The sequence below is a fragment of the Ruditapes philippinarum genome, unplaced genomic scaffold, assembly GCF_026571515.1.
Source record: "Ruditapes philippinarum isolate M1 unplaced genomic scaffold, ASM2657151v2 ctg868_1_1_1_1, whole genome shotgun sequence".
Taxonomy (NCBI): domain Eukaryota; kingdom Metazoa; phylum Mollusca; class Bivalvia; order Venerida; family Veneridae; genus Ruditapes; species Ruditapes philippinarum.
The window spans coordinates 168074-188344 of record NW_026852866.1 but is presented as its reverse complement, the minus strand read 5'-3'; the positions used below and the strand labels follow the sequence as shown (position 1 = coordinate 188344).

Below are 20271 nucleotides of genomic sequence, written 5' to 3'. Positions count from 1 at the left end.
CGCGTGCGCACGTAATAGTTATCGCGTGCGCACGAAATAACTATCCTTTCGAACGTAATAATTATCGCGTTCGCACGTAAAAGTATCGAGTGGCCACGTAAAAGCTTTCGCGTGCGCACATAATAAATAAGAACATCCTAAGTCCCTTTTATGCCACCGTAGATACTACCTTCTTTTTGCTTAGAATAATACCTAAATCATCTATAAAACTTTGAGCATCGGAAAGAAACGTGTCACAATTGATAACGATAAAATTCTTTCTGCATATGTGTTTGGGTTCTGGATACTGCACTGGTAAAAACTTTCATTGACACGCAGAACAGGGACATCCTTTAAGTTAATATGGGACTCCTATGCAGAGGTAGGAAGTTTCTGATTGACCGGAAGTGATCTTAAAACGGTATTATAAATACAGACAACACAGAACAATGACTGGTTGCCAGGAGACGGACGGGCATAATTATTACCATTTTAGAATTTTATAGAAGAATGTGAGACAAATGTGTTTTGAGTGTCCTTTCTATTGTGTGTCGAACACATCTGTCTCATTTCCCATTTTTCGAAAATATGAATGTTGACGAGCACATGGGTCACATCTCGTGAGACAAATGTGCTCCGAGACAAATGTGCTCCTACAAAGCCATCTTAAGTGTTTCATTTTTTCCAGTAATGACAGACTGACACATCCTGAATTGTTTTCAATGCAAGTCTTTTCTACAACATTCAACATAGAAAAAACTATATTTATTAATTCAGAAAGGTTACCAGCCTTTTATATAACTAGAAATAGGGTAAATCCAGATTGATAATAGGTCCATAACAAATCCTATCATATAAGGAACTGATTTTAATTAAATGAAAATATATGTGACAATACATACATGTATCATACATATTTATATATCTAATTACTTTAAGGCCAATATGCTATGAGACAAATAATTGAATATAAAATATAATTATAATAAATTGTAACCATTAGACATAACAAATTAAAATACTAAGTAATCAATCGTCTGCTATTGTTAGCCAGCCTACTTCGATCCTTAACTGAAGTTAAAGCTGCGGTCTCACTTACTCCCGGCAGGGCCCAGGACGATCAAGGCAGAGTCCCGTTAGAACCCCGGTGGATTGAAAACGCGCGAAAATGATAACATTGATACATAATTTTTATTTAATATTGTATCTATTTTTCCAGAACAGTAATTCATGATGATTTTCAAAAAAATCCTTATGCAAGACTGGATAAAAGGGAAATTGGAAGGGTTTAATACAAACAAGTAAAATCATCGCAAGTTGTCGTGATACTTTTGAAATGAACCGAGCTTTGCCTGGGCTCTACCGGGATCAACCGTAGCTCCATCGTCATCTTCCGGGGCTCTGCCGGCATCATCCGGGGCTCTGTCGGCATTCAAAGGGGCTCTGCCGGCCTTCACCGTGGCTCTGCCAGCATTCACCGGGGCTCTACCGTAGCCCTAGCGGCTATATCATGCCCCGGATCATCCCCGGTTTGTGCCGGCAGAGCTAGGGTTGGACCTCTAAGTACGTAACGCACTTTGAGGTCGGACCCCAAACAGCGTTTGACCCCAAAGTGCGGTGTTACAACTCTTTCAAAGTTTTTGTTATTTGATTTTGTCACGTGACTTTTTCTTTCTTTCTATTTTAAGCATTATATCTTAACTTTTTACATTTTGCGCGCAAAGTATCAGCCGCTAAACTTATTGAAACAGTTATATCCGCCGCGTGCATACTGGCCAGATTCATAACATGTGACAAATGTTCGAGGGGCGTCCGTGCCCGAGTGGTTAAAGCTGGAACGTCACCAAATGATCTTTACTGTGTCGGTGTGACGTAAAACCCAAACAAACAAATGTTTGATCAAGCTAACGAATAAAACGGGAAGAGGAAGTGAATACCCTGTACACAAATTCTAATATAGTTGTGTGACAAAAATCATAACAATAAATCGTATGATAATGGCAGTAATTTGTTTTGTTGTTTTAAGTTTAAGATTTTTGAAAAAAAATCTAGTGTTTATCAGAAAAACAAACTATGGTTTTCTGTTTAATTTATAGATATATTCAGAGACATAGATAACAGTTATCTATGTCTCTGTTATCTATGTCTCTGATATGTGTGCTTGTTTTTTCCACGCGAGCCTGACGTGCATTGTCATTTCATAAACATAAAACCCCTGGGGTAACAAAACAAATATTAGCTTTAGAGTGTTCCAAATTTGCAGCAGGACAAGTTCATAACATAAATTTTGCAGGGAATATTAACTTTCCATAATCACGATTTTTTTTTTTTTTTTTTTTTTTTTTTTTTTTTTTTTTTTTTTTTTTTTTTTCAAAAATAATTTCATATTTTAGAATATGATAATCATTTAAAGTATTATTATGTAAGATGCTCTATTTTTTCTGTATATAGCGCTTTTGACATTTAAACTTCTTGAAAAGTTTGTCGCTAGGCTATAAATCTTTTACAAAGATTTTAACTTTCTATGCCACTCCTAGTATTTACAAAAGATTTCATTTAAGACATTTACTCTAACGTAAATACAGTTTCACATACTTCAAGTGTCAAACAGAAGAAACAGGAAGACGTTAAATGGCTTAAATGGACATAAGATAAAATTTAAATCTTTATAAATCGACATAATACATAGTACAAGAAAAAAACATGACATCAAGAATATAGAAAAATTGGCGACATTTGTCTACAGGCTCTTCTTAAACCAACGATTTATAGGAATGGCACTCTACTAAACAAATACAAACATAAACTACATGTGGAGCAAGGGGAAGATATACGCCTTTTACATGTCTGAATAATCAAAAAAATCTTTCAATAAGGGTGAAGACTCCATCAAGAAACTAATCTGAAAATGTTTATCTTAATTATCCTTGTGATACTCTATGACCCAACCATCCCCCCACCCCAAAGGTGGATACATTTTAGTTTTTCCCTAAGCCATGATTCATTGAACTTTTCTAGAGGTCTACATGAGGCTAGTGACCCCCGAGGCAGGCCCAATTTGACCTAAGGGTAATCACAGTAAGAATACAGTGTCATTATAACAACTGGCAAATTTATTAAAGAAAAGACAAAATTAACTTGACCAGTTATAGGGAATCAAGCTTCCCAAAATAGTTTTTGAATTATCTTATTCAAATTAAACATATTTAGTAAGATTTTCTATATTTCAATACATTTTTGCAATAAAATTATTTTATTTTAAAGATGAGCATTGAATGTCTTTTAAATGAGTTAAATCATTTCCTATGTTTAAGTCACTTAAATGCCCATAATGCCTCAGATATGATTTAATTTTTATTTCACAAAACCTTTTTTTTTTAATTTAGTGTACTTTTATAATATCCAAAAAGAAGCTCATAGGTCAATTACATGAACCATGTTTTTCATCTGTCGCTTTTGGGCAGTACAGTTATAGTGAATTAGTATTTTGTGTGATAGTCAAAATATTATTTTGTTTACATATTGATAATTTCATCAAAAATGTTTTAAAATTGATCGCTACTTAACCAGCATCTAACATTCTATAAAAAAAAATGTGAAAACACATACACACATACTTTCATAACTCTCTACATACCTGTAGCAAAATTCCGATGATGTAAAACAATACAAAAGATAAATGTCCACGAAATATACATTTTAACTGGTACAGGCGAGATGGATACACTGGATAGATAAATCAGTGAACTTAAGATAGGCTTCCTAATCTCCCGAAACACATTATTCGACCAGGAAGTACAACTCCTTATTTGCCTCCATAATTATAGCTGAAATAAATCAACAGTCAACAGCAAAGTGTTAAAATATAAACAGTCAATCTTAAAACTTGAATCTTAAAATTTGCATATAAAAAAAACAGATCTGAAATGTTCGTGCAAATATTCTCTTCACAAAAGAAACAATATTATTAATTTTAAGTATCGGTACTCGAAATAATTTCATCTGATTAACATCTCATGCATCACATCCGCGTATCTGAACGTGATATTATATATATTTTCAAATTTCATACTTGTTCTCGTTATTATTGTTGGGGTTTATTTTGAGTGTGTGTGTTCATACGTGCATATCTGATTGTTTAATCGGTTGTTTAGTTTGTTGGATGGTTGGTTTTTTGTTGTACGTCATACATACATGTATATTATGTTTTTCTATCGCTCTGTAATAGAAAAGTCATGTGATTAAAATGGGCTCTCTGGTTGGCTAATGGTAATGACCAAATAAACATATCGGTGAAAGAAAAGTTACAGCAATGTTATAAATTATTTTATATGCTTATAAAATATATATGATGGTAGGCCTGTCAATAATACAGTTGGTTTTTCATGTAAATAGAATTTGATGCACGACGATTGCAATGAAAACACTACTTCCGGTGATGATGTAGGAATATCCCTCACTCTACATGAACGTGTCACCATTTACAAAAAAAATAAATGACAGTGTCTTCTTCTTGCATTGAGTTATAAAGAGCATGTTTTTGAAGTTTTACAGTAAACGATGGTTATGTGAATGACTTTAAAATACAACACACTGTAGAGTCATTCATTTTTGTGATTAAACACTGTTCGCGTATAGATGTATATTTCAGGGTAAATTTAAGAAATAATATATCCCAAACAGTGATTTTATCGCTCAATAATATCACTGTTTGGAGTTCGGATGCGACGAATTATATCACGAGGGCGTAGCCCGAGTGATATAATGATGCGCATCCGAACGATTATCAAGCGATAAAATCAACGATTTGGATATATTATTTCGATTCTAACACAACATCAACAAATAAATGCTGCCATACGAGATATTAAGTAAAATTGCGCCTGATTTGTTTCCGTACTTATTTTCAGCGCGTCACATTTTTAGTGGTTACGTCACGTGTATAATGATTACGTCACATATCTAAATATAGAACGTCAAATAGTGACTTTATAGCATATTCTAACACGACCCGCATTTTTCCCTATTGAACATAGAAGAACAGAAAGTGTGTGTTATTATGCAACAGATGCACAGTTTGACGTTCTATATTTAGACATGTGACGTAATCATTATACACGTGACGTAACCACTAAAAATCCGACGTGCTGAAAGTAAGTTCGGAAACAAATCAGACGGAATTTTGCTTAGCTATCATGTACCGCAACATTTATTTGTTCATGTCGTGTTAGAATCGAAATAATATATCCAAAGCAGTGATTTTATCGCTTGATAACATCACTGTTTGTCGTTCGGATGCGCATCATTATATCACTCGGGCTACGCCCTCGTGATATAATTCCTCGCATCCGAACTCCAAACAATGATGTTATTGAGCGATAAAATCACTGTTTTGGATATATTATTTCTTAGATAACACACACTTTCGGTTCTTCTATGTTCAATATGGAAAAATGCGGGTCGTGTTACAATAACTAATAAAACATTATTGACCGCTGTGAACAAAAAAAAATCTGATTTCGTATGCTAATAGGCCTACGTGACGTAATTTATGGCGTGCGATCACGTTAGTAATTCATAAAGGGTTCTAGTCAGTCATTAAATTCTTAAATATTTACAATCCAGTCAAATTATATAGTGCAGGTTTATTCCTTTCGAAATGTAAAATAAAAAAGTTTAATCTTTAATGATTAAGATTTGATATTATTTAATTTCTTAAATCTGTAGAATTTGCGTGAAATCAAATACAATCAATGAAATAACTTAATATGAAAAAGGCAAAGCCTCAAAGCGAGCTCGATGTACTTTTTACGTGAAATAGTATGAAAAAATCTCAAATGCAGTGACGAGTGCGTGTGACGTCACACGTACTGTGTTAAATATGGCTCCGTCCCTGTCGTGAAATGAATAACGAGTTTTGAAAACGTTGATAAAACTTTGTTTATTTTATTTCACTCTTTAATTTTTCAAGCGAAATAAAGATTATTTAAAGTGAAATAAAAAATTAATGTAAAACTTAAACGTTTGCGACATTAAAATAGCGTACTTGATTTGTTTGTTTTGCACGTGCTATTTGGCGCTACATTGTGACATCACGTAAACAATACTTTAAACGTCTGTACAGCGTTAACGACTGAATAAAAGATATTGGTGCTCGGATTCATGTTCTTAGTTAGACCATTTTCTTTCATGCTAGATAGTTTTCACACCAAAATTCGACAAAAAATTGTTTTTATTTATCAGATTTCAAACAAAATGGCGCCTTCGATTTTCATTTTTTATACACAGCTTCCGTTATTCTGGTTCCCTGTCCAATTATGATTCACATAGACGTGCGCGGGTGACCAGTCTACACATCCGTTTTCAGTCAGAATTCCTCAGTTTTTACCGTTATCTTTAAATTCGAAAGGTTGCGATGTGTCCAATTCGATACTTTGGACGAAAGTTTTCAAAACCATCACTTAGCACGTACTCGCGTTACCGTTTAAAGCTCGCTTTGCGAGCAGGCCCTTCGGGCCAGCTTGTCGAGCTCGCTATAAATATGATTACTGTGTTAGTAAAAGTAAAATTTAGTTACATCCGATCAAGCCATGAGTCTGCTTTTAATATATGTACATAGACTACTGCCGTATTACTAATATGAAAAAGGCAAAGCCTCAAAGCGAGCTTGATGTACTTTCCTCAGTTTTTATCGCAATCTTTAAATTCGAAAAGTTGCGATGTGTCCAATTCGGTACTTCGGACGAAAGTTTTCAAAACCATCACTTAGCAGGTACTCGCGTTACCGTCAAGCTCGCTTTGCGAGCAGGCCCTTCGGGCCAGCTCGTCGAGCTCGCTATAAGACTGTAGAAAGTGTAATGGAATTATAATAGAAAGATAATCTTAGAGTAAAGAATAACTTAATAAAATGTTCTACAGTCAAGTAACCAACTCAAAGTTGTGTGGTCCAGAAAGCCCCCGAAGAACCCCGGACGGGCTATATATTGAAAACCTCGCCTTTTGCACATGCAAATCACTGCGCATCTAAGTATCACTAATGCTCTCGTCCAATCAGAATGTAGCACGTCCATTTAGGCATCGAAGCTCCCAATGTTTACCAATGGCTAGCCGTTTGACTCCAAAGTCGAAAGAAGATAGATCAGAACAATCCATGTCGATTTCTCATTAATTACGTAATAGTTATAGTACATGAAACGAGTAAGTTACGAGGATATAACACTGGCTGAGGCGACATCAAGGGATGTTTCTGCTAAAAAATGGCGAGGCCGATAACTGTTTTATCGCAAGGGACAGCGAAAGTCACTAAACGCAGCGCCTCAACACCTAGCCACACAGGACAATCGGTTTGAAAGTCAAGTATCAACTTAAGATAAAATATTTATTGGCTCTAATAAAATATTATGCACCCATAGTACATGAATGAAATTATCCTTTTATTGTTTATATGGTATAACCTTTCACATTTATGTCTTATGTCTTATTTGTGCAATGTCGAATTTTTCGATCCGCGGAGCGCCAAACGAAAATACGACAAAGTGATCACTGTCTCGTATTTCGCTCCATTGGGCGCAAGGCGAAAAAACGATAATACGACAAAATCGCCACTTTGTCGTTTTTATTTGTTTTGGTCGTCAGACCAAACAAATAATGGAAGCGAAATTTCAGAGTCTAATGCTGTTAATTGCAAATGCCGAAAGTAGTCCACTTTTTTAAAGCGGTTACTTCCCTTTATATGTACACTAACGCCGAAAAAATCAGGGGAGATCACTGCGTAAAGATGGTCAAAGACAGGCACATTAATTTTCAAGCAAAATAATTCCCGAATGGTCGAAGATTTCTAATATTGTTTTATTGTATTTTCTGATCGAAAATAAGTAAATACAAAGCGGAAATTCAATCTCTGACACAGAAGTTTACGACAAACCTAACAACAAGTAGTTCTCAAAACAGCTTAAAACTAGCGATTTAAAAGAAAGAAATATTTTTATTTTGTTACAAGTATCCAACAAATTACAACGCATTCAAAGTTTAAAAATAGCGTTGGCTTATAGAATTGTCAATAAATGCACAATCACAAATTACGCGGATGAATATGATTTTATCAATGAAAATACTATATTTTTAGCGATGTCGATTACCGAATACTACACAAAGTAGTGGAATATATAGATTCTACATGACGGACTGTTTGGGCGAGAAGATTTTCGCTAAATTATTTACTTCAATTTTGAACAACAGGTTTATCCTGAACAAAATACCTCGAAATAAAAAAGGAATTACAAACCCGAAATGCAACCCGAAATGCAAAGGAAGTTCTAAATTTAGAATGACTTGATGATATTCAGACGATGTTTGTATAACTTCTCCGTGGTGCAGGGGTAACGCCCTCGCTTAGTGAGTGAGAGGTCTGGAGTTCAAATCCCAGTCGAGGAAACCTTTTTTTTAAATTCCTTTTAAAGTGTCTTTGTTAATGAAGTATCCATGATATGCAAGAATAAAGTGTGGTTGTCGTAAAAAATGAACATAAATGATTTTTTGATGCAACTCTAGTTATGCAGAATTCCGTATGTATCAAACTCTGGTGCCTTGCAAAATGAATTATAATACATAAAAATAAACTTGTACAGGAAAATACATACAGATATACAGTACGATTTAGATTGCAATCAGAAAATACCACAGAACTTGCAGCCCTTTATCGTTTTCTTCAGGCCGTTCACATATAAATTCACCGTGGCTGAAGGGTTTTCGCGCTCGCTTAGGAAGCGAGAGGTCTGGAATTCAAATCCCAGTAAAGGCAACTCATTTCTTTTTCAAATGGTTTAAGTCAAATAAACATTGGATTGAATATCAGTGTTGCAATTAGTCTTATAGCCAATTTACTACAATTAAAACGATGGAAAGCATTGGTGGCACTATAAATATAATCTCACAACCTGTACCTTTCTTACATTCTGAGACCCAAACAAATTCAGCGCCTTCTGTGCTTTGATTGTTTTTTGTTGTTGTTGTTGTTGTTGTTTTGCGCTTATTTTCGTGTATTTGCAATATCTATATTATGAATTAAATGCACATGTGGTCAACAACTTTATCCGTCACTGAGTTTTTTAACGCTGCGGTCCGTAACAGAACTAAATCATGTAAAGGCCAAGCTATTGTTATAAAATAAGAAAAAAATCAATAACAGATTGTTTTTCAAATATTGTATTGATATGATTGATTTAAATTCTGCAACCTTCACTTCTATCGCCCTTACCTTTCAAGTTGTATTGCATTTATTATTACTTTTTTTTTAATATTTACATGTATTTATTTTTTTATTTTATTTATTTATTTATTTTTTTATTTTTTTTTCATTTCTGAGAAAATAGGATAGGCACGTGCCTACAACCCCTACAGGAAGCTACGTCACTGGCCTGTAACGACGGGTGACTTTATGATGCACAATAGTTTTAAAACCAAAGCCGTTAAGTATATATAATGATAATATATGATCGTTAATGATACAGAAAATAAGCTACTTGTGTTAGTTATATATTGTCAGGGATATCACTACTTAATGGATATTTCCGTTCTTTTAAAGTTTACATCAATATACACATGAAATGTATATACATGCTAACTAATGTCGTTCATTTAGGAGATATTAGTTTGTTTGCACTGACTATGGACTATATCTCATAGAGAAGTGTCAGTGAAAATATAGAATTAAAACTTACATTGAAGTGCAATATAGTCACTGAAATAAAAAAAAACATATTCTGTTATCTTACGACGTTTTCTATCTTTATTGTTTACATCAACATTAATCAGACATTGTCAAAATTGAGGCTAAATAACTTTAATTTACGACGTCAAATACATTTTTTGTATTTTGTGCGTTGTATTATTTTCCTAAGACTTTTTTAATGCATAATTGTATATTTCATTCAGTTTCAACCAGTGTATTACTCACTGGCATATTTAAGTGTCTCGATAATATGACTTTATTGTATTCATTGATAGGCCGTCAAACACAATTTATTAATAGAGCAAATTTAGAACAGGAACTTATTCAGAATGACGGTTGATAAAACAAGAGCATCGCAAAGGCTAGTCAAATATACGACCGAATGGAAATTTGTTTGAGTAATTAAACATATTTTTTTAACTAGAGTAGAGACCGATTCAAGAAACTTGTCTTTTAATTATCCTTATGATACTAAATAACCTCCAAGGTGGAGGCATTTTTACCTTAAGTGCATAATTCATAGAACATTTATTGAGGTCTATTAGGCAATGTCAGATATAGAGAGCGTAGTATTTATTCACAAAAAGATAAACATGTGTTTTCCTATACCTTAGTCTACATAAAGCAAATGACTCCCGGGGTCATGGCAAAATTTGACCTGAGGGTCATGATAGATATAACTTTTGTAGAAATCTACATTTGATGGTACATACCAAAATATCTAAGCTCCGGACACACACAAAAGTCTTACAAGTGTTTTCCTATTTAAGTGTACATAAATCAAGTAACCCCGGGGCGGGCCAATATCTAACCCTTGGGGCATGATTTATATCAGTTTTGTAATACTACATGATTATATCTTAGCTCTTTGCATTATAGTTTCACAAAATAGGATTAAATATGTTTGCTCATACAAGACTATACCAACTAAGTGATCCAAGGGGCGGGGTCAACATTGACCCTAGGGTCACGATTAATATCAGTTATGTACAGGCCAATAAGGCAATGCTATGTGTTAAATTTCTGGACTCTAACCAAAAAAAAAAGATTTAAATGTGTTTTCCTATACAAAACTTATTAACTAAGTGACCCTAATATGGGGGGGGGCAATGTTAATAATGACCCCAGTGGCATGATAAATACCAGATATTTACGAATTGATGTTACATGCCAAACATCTTAGCTCAGGGCATCGTATTATAGTTCCCCCCCTGACGTGCGGGCGGGCGGCGTCCACAATTTTGTCCGGAGCATATCTCCTTCACACATAGAGGAATTTTGTTCACAACTATAAGAAGTTGTGTCGCGCACATGAACCAGGTCTCTAGGTCAAAGGTCAAGGTCACACTTAGAGGTCATTAAAATCGTTTGTTCAAAGCAAAACTTCTAAATGAGGGACACAAATGTTCATCATCGTGAGGCGAAGGGTCGCGTGCAAAATTCAAATCCCTGCGGCCTAGGTCTAGGTCACACATTGGTGACAAATATGAAAATGTGTATTCGTACCATTTAGTCATAATAAATTGAGGGATTGAAACACAAATGGTTATTATAATGGCTACGGGTGTGAAACATGTAACTTAGGTTAATATATGCAAGGTCAAGATCACTGAAGAATTAAATATAGAGATATTGTCCAAAGCATATTTCCTACACATATGGAGGGATTCTTATGAAACTTCATAGAAATGTTCATTACTATGAGAAGCAGTGTTATGCGCATAAACCAGGTCTCTAGGTCAAAGGTCAATGTCGCACTTAGAGGTCATTGAAAAATGCATGTCCGGGGCAAAACTTCTACATGCATAGAGGGATTTCAATAAAACTTGGCAAAAATATACACCTTTGTAAGGCGGAGTGTCGCGTGCAAAATTTAGGTCCCTACGACCAAGGTCAAGGTCACACATAGGGGTTACGTATTTTGGTTAACATTTCTGCCAATTAGTTTCAATTTTCTAACAGACGAACGGACGGTACATACCATTATAAGAACCAGGTACATACCATTATAAGCCGACATTTTTATTTTATTATGTAATAATATCGATGTTTAGAATGTATGTATAAACAATATTTTTAAATAGTATATAAACAATATTATTGTATAAATATATGCCAATATGACTCTAAGTAACCCCCTTCACATGCCGTTTATTTTCATAAAGTATCAAAAAGTATCAATTCCGTTGAATGATAAGGAAATCTGTTGCACACTGAAAGATGTTTGATGTATTGTCCAACAATATTTACCCGACACTTTATAAACTTTCGTAAAGGTCATTGGATAAACACTGCTATCTAACGAATACATCGATTTATTTGTTAACTTCACCCGTCACCCGTCAGCATTGTTGTTCCCGTGAATCATAGTTTGGGGACCTTTCTGTTGAAAATGTGTCACAGTTATATCGTATACATATACATGCACAGTGCGTTAACTGGAGTGCAGGTACTAGCTACCCGCACTCTAGAGCATGTCCATTGATTGATTGCTCATTTTTGCTGGGGTTTACTTATTGCGACGACAGCTTAAGGGAAAGCGATAGAAATGTCATATTCAGATGCTTGTTCATTGGCTAGATTTTTCTGGGGTTTCATATTTTGACAACAGGGAACGTGTTTCTTTATGTTTGACTATGATACAAAAGAGAAAGAACACCAAAACACTCGACAATCTGATTAATACTCATGGGCTACAATTCAGAAAGCCTCGTGTTTCGATGCTCTTTCTATTACTTAATATCTAAAAAATCTATTTGGAACCTGTAACCTACTTATTTATCAGAATGGAAACATTTTTATAAGTTTTAAAGAGGATCGTTCCTGTGAAGTTTGTATTTAATCCATCAGTGTGTCAAAGAAGAAAATTGTGGATAACGACGGACGACAACGACAGACAAACTGCCTTTACAAAAGCTCTCTTATGAACTTTTATTGCTTAGATGAGCTAAAAACGTGAAAACATGACAACGTGTGATATATGTCATGTCTTCGTGACTTTATACTTGAACTAGATTAATTTGTTCTATAAGAAGCTGCTTATACTCATATATCTTCCTGCAATATTATCAGTATATAAATATGTGGTATAAAGAAAGGATGTCTGTTACATGAGCAGCTCTACAAACTGTAGACATTAAACGGAAGTTTAAAAGTGTTTCATCAAGTTGTTTAACAAAAGAATACGATTATAGTCAGGAAATGAGTATGTGAGAAGTTAGCAGTTAACAGTGAGCTAAGCAAAAAGGCATTACGATTTATATAGGGAAATCAATGATCTGCTGTTATGCTCAGCTGGGTAAACAATCTAGCAGAGCATTCCAAAATAAAGTGTAGAAATGCTTTCCTGGTATGCTCAGCTGGGTAAGCAATCTAGCAGGCCATTACTAAATATAGTGTAAAAATGCTCTGCTGGTATGCTCAGCTGGCTTGGCAATCTAGCAGGGCATTCCTAAATATAGTGTAAAAAATACCCTGCTGTTATACTCAGCTGGCTAAGCAATCTAGCGGGGCATTCCAAAATATAGTGTAAAAAGCTCTGCTGTTATGCTCAGCTGGCTAAGCAATCTAGCAGGGCATTCCAAAATATAGTGTAAAAATGCTCTACTGGTATGCTCAGCTGGCTAGGCAATCTAGCAGGGCATTCCTAAATATAGTGTAAAAAATACTCTGCTGTTATACTCAGCTGGCTAAGCAATCTAGCGGGGCATTCCAAAATATAGTGTTAGAAAAGCTCTGCTGTTATGCTCAGCTGGCTAAGCAATCTAGTGGGGCATTCCAAAATATAGTGTAAAAATGCTTTGCTGTTATGCTCAGATGGCTAAGCAATCTAGCGGGGCATTCCCAAATATAGTGTAAAAATGCTCTGCTGGTATGCTCAGCTGGCTAGGCAATCTAGCAGGGCATTCCTAAATATAGTGTAAAAAATACTCTGCTGTTATACTCAGCTGGCTAAGCAATCTAGCGGGGCATTCCAAAATATAGTGTAAAAAGCTCTGCTGTTATGCTCAGCTGGCTAAGCAATCTAGTGGGGCATTCCAAAATATAGTGTAAAAATGCTCTGCTGTTATGCTCAGCTGGCTAAGCAATCTAGCGGGACATTCCAAAATTTAGTGTAAAAATGCTCTGCTGTTATGCTCAGCTTGGTAAGCAATCTAGCGGGACATTCCAAAATGTAGTGGTAAAATGCTCTGCTGAATTGCTCAGCTGGCTAGGCAATCTAGAAGGGCATTCCTAAATTAGTGTTAGAAATGCTCAGCTGGCTAGGGATTCCAGCAGAGCATTCCTAAATATAGTGTAAAAATGCTCTGCTGGCAAGCTCAGCTGGCTAAGCAATCTAGCAGAGCGTTCCAAAATATAGTGCAAAAAATGCTCTGCTGGTATGCTCAGCTAGCTAAGCAATCTAGCAGGGCATTCCTAAATATAGTGTTAAAAATGCTCAGCTGGCTAGGCAATCCAGCAAAGCATTCTGAAAATTAGTGTAAAAATGTTCTGCCGGAATGCTGAGCTGTCTAGGCAAACTAGCAGGGCATTCTTAAATAAAGTATAAATTTCGATGGTCTGCAACTGATTATTTGGCACTCGTAGACTTTCTAAAATATTTAGTGCCAATGCAGATAATGACATTTTTTACTTCTACGGGACCCTTAAGTGTCTATTTCTTTGGTCTCCGACTGATTCTGGGACAATCGCAGACTTTCAGGAATTTTTGGTGTTAATGCAGATAATGACATTTGTGAATTTTAAGGACCATCCAGAGTCCATTTCGTTGGTCTGCGAATGTTTCTGAAACACTCGCAGACTTTCAGAAATGTTCGGTGCCACTGGAGATAATGACATTTTTACTTCAAAAGGACCCTCCTGACTCTATTTCGTTGGTCTGCGACTGATTCTGAGTCACTCGCAGACTTCAGGAATTTTGGTGTCAATGCAGAAAATGATATTTCTGACTTATTGGGACCTTTCTGAATCCATTTTTTGGGTCTGCGACTGATTCTGAGGCACTCACAGACTTTCAGGAATTTTTGATGTCAAGGCAGATAATGACATTTTTTTACTTCTAGGGACCATCCAAGGTCCATTTTTTTGGTCTGCGACGTATTCTTTAACAGTCACAGACTTTCAGGAATTGTTGGTGCCAATAGAGATAATTACAATTTATGACATTTTTGACCATCCAGAGTCTATTTTCGTTGGTCTGCGACTGATTATTGGCACTTGCAGGACTTTCAGGAATTTTTTGGTGCTAATGCAGATAATGACATTTTAGGATAAAAATGCTCTGCTTATGACTAAGGGGTCCTTAAAAGTAAAAAAAGTCATGATCTGCAATGGCACTAAATCATCCTGAAAGTCTGCGAGTCGCAAGGAATCAGTCGCAGACCCAAGAAATGTACTCTGGTGGATCCCTAAAAGTCAAAAATGTCATTATCTCCATCGGCATAAAAATTCCTGAAAGTCTGCAAGTGTCCCAAAATCAGTCGCAGACCAGCAAAATGAACTCTGGTGGGTCGCTAGAAGTCAAAAATGCCATTATCTCCATTGGCACCAGAGATTCCTGAAAGTCTGCGAATGTCCCAGAATCAGTCGCAGACCATAAAAATGGACTCTGGCGGGTCTCTAGAAGTAAAAATTGCCATCATCTCTATTGGCACCAAACTTTCCTGAAAGTCTGCAAGTGTCCAAAAATACGCTGCAGGCCAATGAAATGGACATCTTAAATGTCCCTAGAAGTCAAAAATATGATATTTCCATTGGCACCAACCATTCCTGAAAGTCTGCGAGTGTCCTTCAAAAAGTCGCAGGACAATAAAGTAGTCTCTTAAAGGTCCTTAGAAGTCAAAAATATCATTATTTCTATTGGCACCGAAAATACCTGAAAGTCTGCGAGTGCCTCAGGATTGCCTAGAAGTCGAAAATGTCAATAAAACTTTGGCAACAATAAATCCTGGAACTCAGAATTAGTCTGCCAACTGAGCATTCCACCAGAGCATTTTTAACTATATTTCGGAATGCCCTGCTAGATTGCCTAGCCAGTTTAGCTTTTCAGCAGAGCATTTTTACACTATATTTAGTAATGCCCTGCTAGATTGCCTAGCCAGCTGAACATTCCAGCAGAGCATTTTTTCACTATATTAAGGGAATGCTCTGCTATAGTGCCTAGCCAGCTGAGCATTCCTGCAGAGCATTTTAACACTTTATTTAGTAATGCCCTGCTAGATTGCCTAGCCAGCTGAGCATTCCAGCAGAGCATTTTTACACTATATTAAGTAATGCTCTGCTAGATTGCCTAGCAGCTTAGCATTCCAGCAGAGCATTTTTACACTATATTTAGGAATGCCCTGCTAGATTGCCTAGCCAGCTTAGCATTCCAGAAAAGCATCTTTACACTATATTTAGTAATGCCCTACTAGATTGCCTAGCTAGCTTAGCATTCCAGAAAAGCATTTGTTCACTATATTTAGTAATGCTCTGCTAGATTGCCTAGCCAGCTTAGCATTCCAGCAGAGCATTTTTACACTGTATTTAGTAATGCTCTGCTAGATTGCCAAGCCAGCTGAGCATTCCACCAGAGCATTTTTTTACTATATTAAGGAATGCTCTGCTTGAGTGCCTAGCCAGCTGAGCATTCCAGCAGAGCAGAGCATTTTTTCACTATATTAAGGAATGCTCTGCTATAGTGCCTAGCCAGCTGAGCATTCCTGCAGAGCATTTTAACACTATATTTCGGTAATGCTCTGCTAGATTGCCTAGCAGCTTAGCATTCCAGCAGAGCATTTTTACACTATATTTAGGAATGCCCTGCTAGATTGCCTAGCCAGCTTAGCATTCCAGAAAAGCATCTTTTACACTATATTTTAGTAATGCCCTACTAGATTGCCTAGCTAGCTTAGCATTCCAGAAAAGCATTTGTTCACTATATTAGTAATGCTCTGCTAGATTGCCTAGCCAGCTTAGCATTCCAGCACAGCATTTTTACACTGTATTTAGTAATGCTCTGCCTGAGATTGCCTAGCCAGCTGAGCATTCCACCAGAGCATTTTTTCACTATATTAAGGAATGCTCTGCTTGAGTGCCTAGCCAGCTGAGCATTCCAGCAGAGCAGAGCATTTTTTCACTATATTAAGGAATGCTCTGCTATAGTGCCTAGCCAGCTGAGCATTCCTGCAGAGCATTTTAACACTTTATTTAGTAATGCCCTGGCTAGATTGCCTAGCCAGTTTAGCATTCCAGCAGAGCATTTTTACACTATATTTCGTAATGCTCTGCTAGATTGCCTAGCAGCTTAGCATTCCAGCAGAGCATTTTTACACTATATTTAGCAATGCTCTGCTAGATTGCCTAGCCAGCTTAGCATTCCAGCAGAGCATATTTACACTGTATTTAGTAATGGCTCCTGCTAGATTGCCTAGCCAGCTTAGCATTCCAGCAGAGCATTTTTACACTGTATTAAGTAATGATCTGCTAGATTTGCCTAGCCAGCTTAGCATTCCAGCAGAGCATTTTTTACACTATATTTAAAATGCTCTGCTGCTATAGTGCCTAGCCAGCTGAGCATTCCTGCATAGTATTTTAACACTTTATTTAGTAAATGCCCTGCTAGATTGCCTAGCCAGCTGAGCATTCCAGCAGAGCATTTTTACACTATATTTCGTAATGCTCTGCTAGATTGCCTAGCAGCTTAGCATTCCACCAGAGCATTTTTACACTATATATAGGAATGCCCTGCTAGATTGCCTAGCCAGCTTAGCATTCAAGCAGAGCATTTTTACACTATATTTAGTAATGCCCAGCCTAGATTGCCTTGCCAGCTTTAGCATTCCAGAAAAGCATTTGTTCACTATATTAAGTAATGCTTTGCCTAGATTGCTTAGCTAGCTTAGCATTCCAGCAGAGCATTTTAACACTATATTTAGTAATGCACTGTTAGATTGCCTAGCCAGCTGAGCGTTCCAGCAGAGCATTTTTTCACTTAAGCTAGGAATGCTCTGCTAGATTTCCAAGACAGCTGAGTATTGCAGCAGAGCATTTTTACACTATATTTAGGAATGCCCTGCTAGATGCCCAATACAGCTGAGCATTACAGCAGATCATTACCTTCCCTATATAAATTGAAATGCCTTTTTGCTTAGCTCACTGTTCACTGCTAACTTCTCACATACAGGAAATGATCAAATTCATTGTTGATGTATAGTTTTACTATTTTACTGGCCTTACCATGTGTACACAACTTAGTGATTGATTTTTTTATTTGCAGTAGTTCAAATTATAAATAAATCGAACACTGACTTTGGTAAAAATATGCTACCTTTACATCAGTCTAGTAAATTAACTGATTACAAAAATAATTCCAAATACTAAAACTATACCAAATTAAATAGGTCGGAGGGCTGTGTTGTTCTTTAGAATTTATATTTAGTAAATACCAACTTACGAACACTAACCTATACATGTAGTTGTATCATAGTTAGGGGACCTTTCTGTTGAAAAAGTGTCAGAGTTAAATCGTATACATATACATGCACAGTGCCGTAACTGGAGTGCAGGTATCAGTTACCCGCACTCCAGATAATGCCCGTTGATTGGTTCATTTTTGCTGGGGTTTACTTATTGTGACGGCAGAGAAAGGGAAAGGGGCAGAAATATCATATTCAAATGCTCGTTCATTGGTTAATTTTTTCTGGGGTTTCATATTATGACAACAGGGAACGTGCTGTCATGTTTGACTATGATACAAAAGAGGAAGAACACCAAAACACTCGGCAATCTGATTTATACTCGGGGGCTACGCCCCCTCGTACAAATCAGATAGCCTCGTGTTTCGGTGCTCTTTCAATTACTTATTTCAGTTATGTTAAGTAAAATAATCTGTTCGCTGTACTTATACTTTTTACGAAAATCCAGACTACCGGGTTCATAATAGCGGATAAGTGAAATTTAAATTCTCAAATTAAACTTCATGCCGCATTTGATAATTTAGGAGAGATAAATTATTTCAAAATACACAAAACAAAGATGTCTAGTAATCTCCCTTTAAGGGGATATTCAGGCAAAATAATGACAAAAATATCAAAATGATCTTATGTACTCAATTAACGCTAAAATGACATATCTTGAAGTTTCAGCATGAATTTCTGTTTAAATTCTATATATTTTGGGTTTGAAGCGTAAATATATCTGTATATGTTGAACAAAATTTAGATGCCAATAGAATCCCCAAATAGTTTTAAAACAAGTCAGGTGACTTGAACAAACCCTTGAAGTTACAATAACAGATATTGTGGATATTGTATGATTGAAACAAGTCTACGTCATTCATTTGACATGTTCTTTAACGTTTCCAGAGTTTACTTAGATAACTATTGTGAAATCCTAGCACTCTAACCTGACCCACGCGGGTCAAGTTAGGAAACCACCATTTTATTCTTTATACGGATAAAGGTTTTGTTCCTTTGACTGTCTAATATATTCATTTTGAGAGCAATTACAGAATAATGAAGAAAATTTTAAAACTAAGAAATGAAAATTTTGCCTGTGTCTCCATTTAATTATAACTTTGTTATACATGGTCTTCGATAAAGTTTCGAAAGGCGTTTAAAATCATTCGAGATATTTTTTTTGCATAACCTTCGTCCACATGTATTTATTTTATGTTGATACGATAACGCAGGACAAGCACGTGGCAACGATAGAGGAGGTTCTGTACGATAACGCAGGACAAGCACGTGGCAGCGATAGAGGAGGTTCTGTATGATAACGCAGGACAAGCACGTGGCAGCGATAGAAGAGGTTCTGCTACGATAACGCAGGACAAGCTCGTGGCAGCGATAGAGGAGGTTCTGTACGATAACGCAGGACAAGCACGTGGCAACGATAGAGGAGGTTCTGTACGATAACGCAGGACAAGCACGTGGCAACGATAGAGGAGGTTCTGTACGATAACGCAGGACAAGCACGTGGCAGCTATAGAGGAGGTTCTGTACGATAACGCAGGACAAGCACGTGGCAGCGATAGAGGAGGTTCTGTACGATAACTCAGGACAAGCACGTGGCAGCTATAGAGGAGGTTCTGTACGATAACGCAGGACAAGCACGTGGCAGCGATAGAGGAGGTTCTGTATGATAACGCAGGACAAGCACGTGGCAGCGATAGAGGAGGTTCTGTACGATAACGCGGGACAAGCACGTGGCAGCGATAGAGGAGGTTCTGTATGATAACGCAGGACAAGCACGTGGCAGCGATAGAGGAGGTTCTGTACGATAACGCAGGACAAGCACGTGGCAGCGATAGAGGAGGTTCTGTACGATAACGCAGGACAAGCACGTGGCAGCGATAGAGGAGGTTCTGTACGATAACGCAGGACAAGCTCGTGGCAGCGATAGAGGAGGTTCTGTACGATAACGCAGGACAAGCACGTGGCAACGATAGAGGAGGTTCTGTACGATAACGCAGGACAAAGCACGTGGCAACGAGCAGCGATAGAGGAGGTTCTGTACGATAACGCAGGACAAGCACTTGGCAGCTATAGAGGAGGTTCTGTACGATAACGCGGGACAAGCAC

At 36.8% G+C, this 20271-nt stretch overlaps 1 protein-coding gene across 4 annotated transcripts in view; it reads right to left on the bottom strand.

Annotated features, from left to right (window-relative positions):
• Positions 1-4022, bottom strand: part of LOC132726781 (protein turtle homolog B-like) — a 38521-nt gene extending 34499 nt beyond the window's left edge. For 3 of the 4 annotated variants that reach the window (XM_060712145.1, XM_060712160.1, XM_060712167.1), the window contains exon 1: positions 3617-4021. In XM_060712145.1, coding sequence (XP_060568128.1) covers positions 3617-3677 — 61 coding nt within the window. In that variant the 5' untranslated portion in view covers positions 3678-4021. Of the gene's footprint in view, positions 1-3616 lie in introns of all 4 variants that reach the window. The other variant, XM_060712154.1, reaches the window with a different exon arrangement.
• Positions 4023-20271: the final 16249 nt, after the last annotated feature.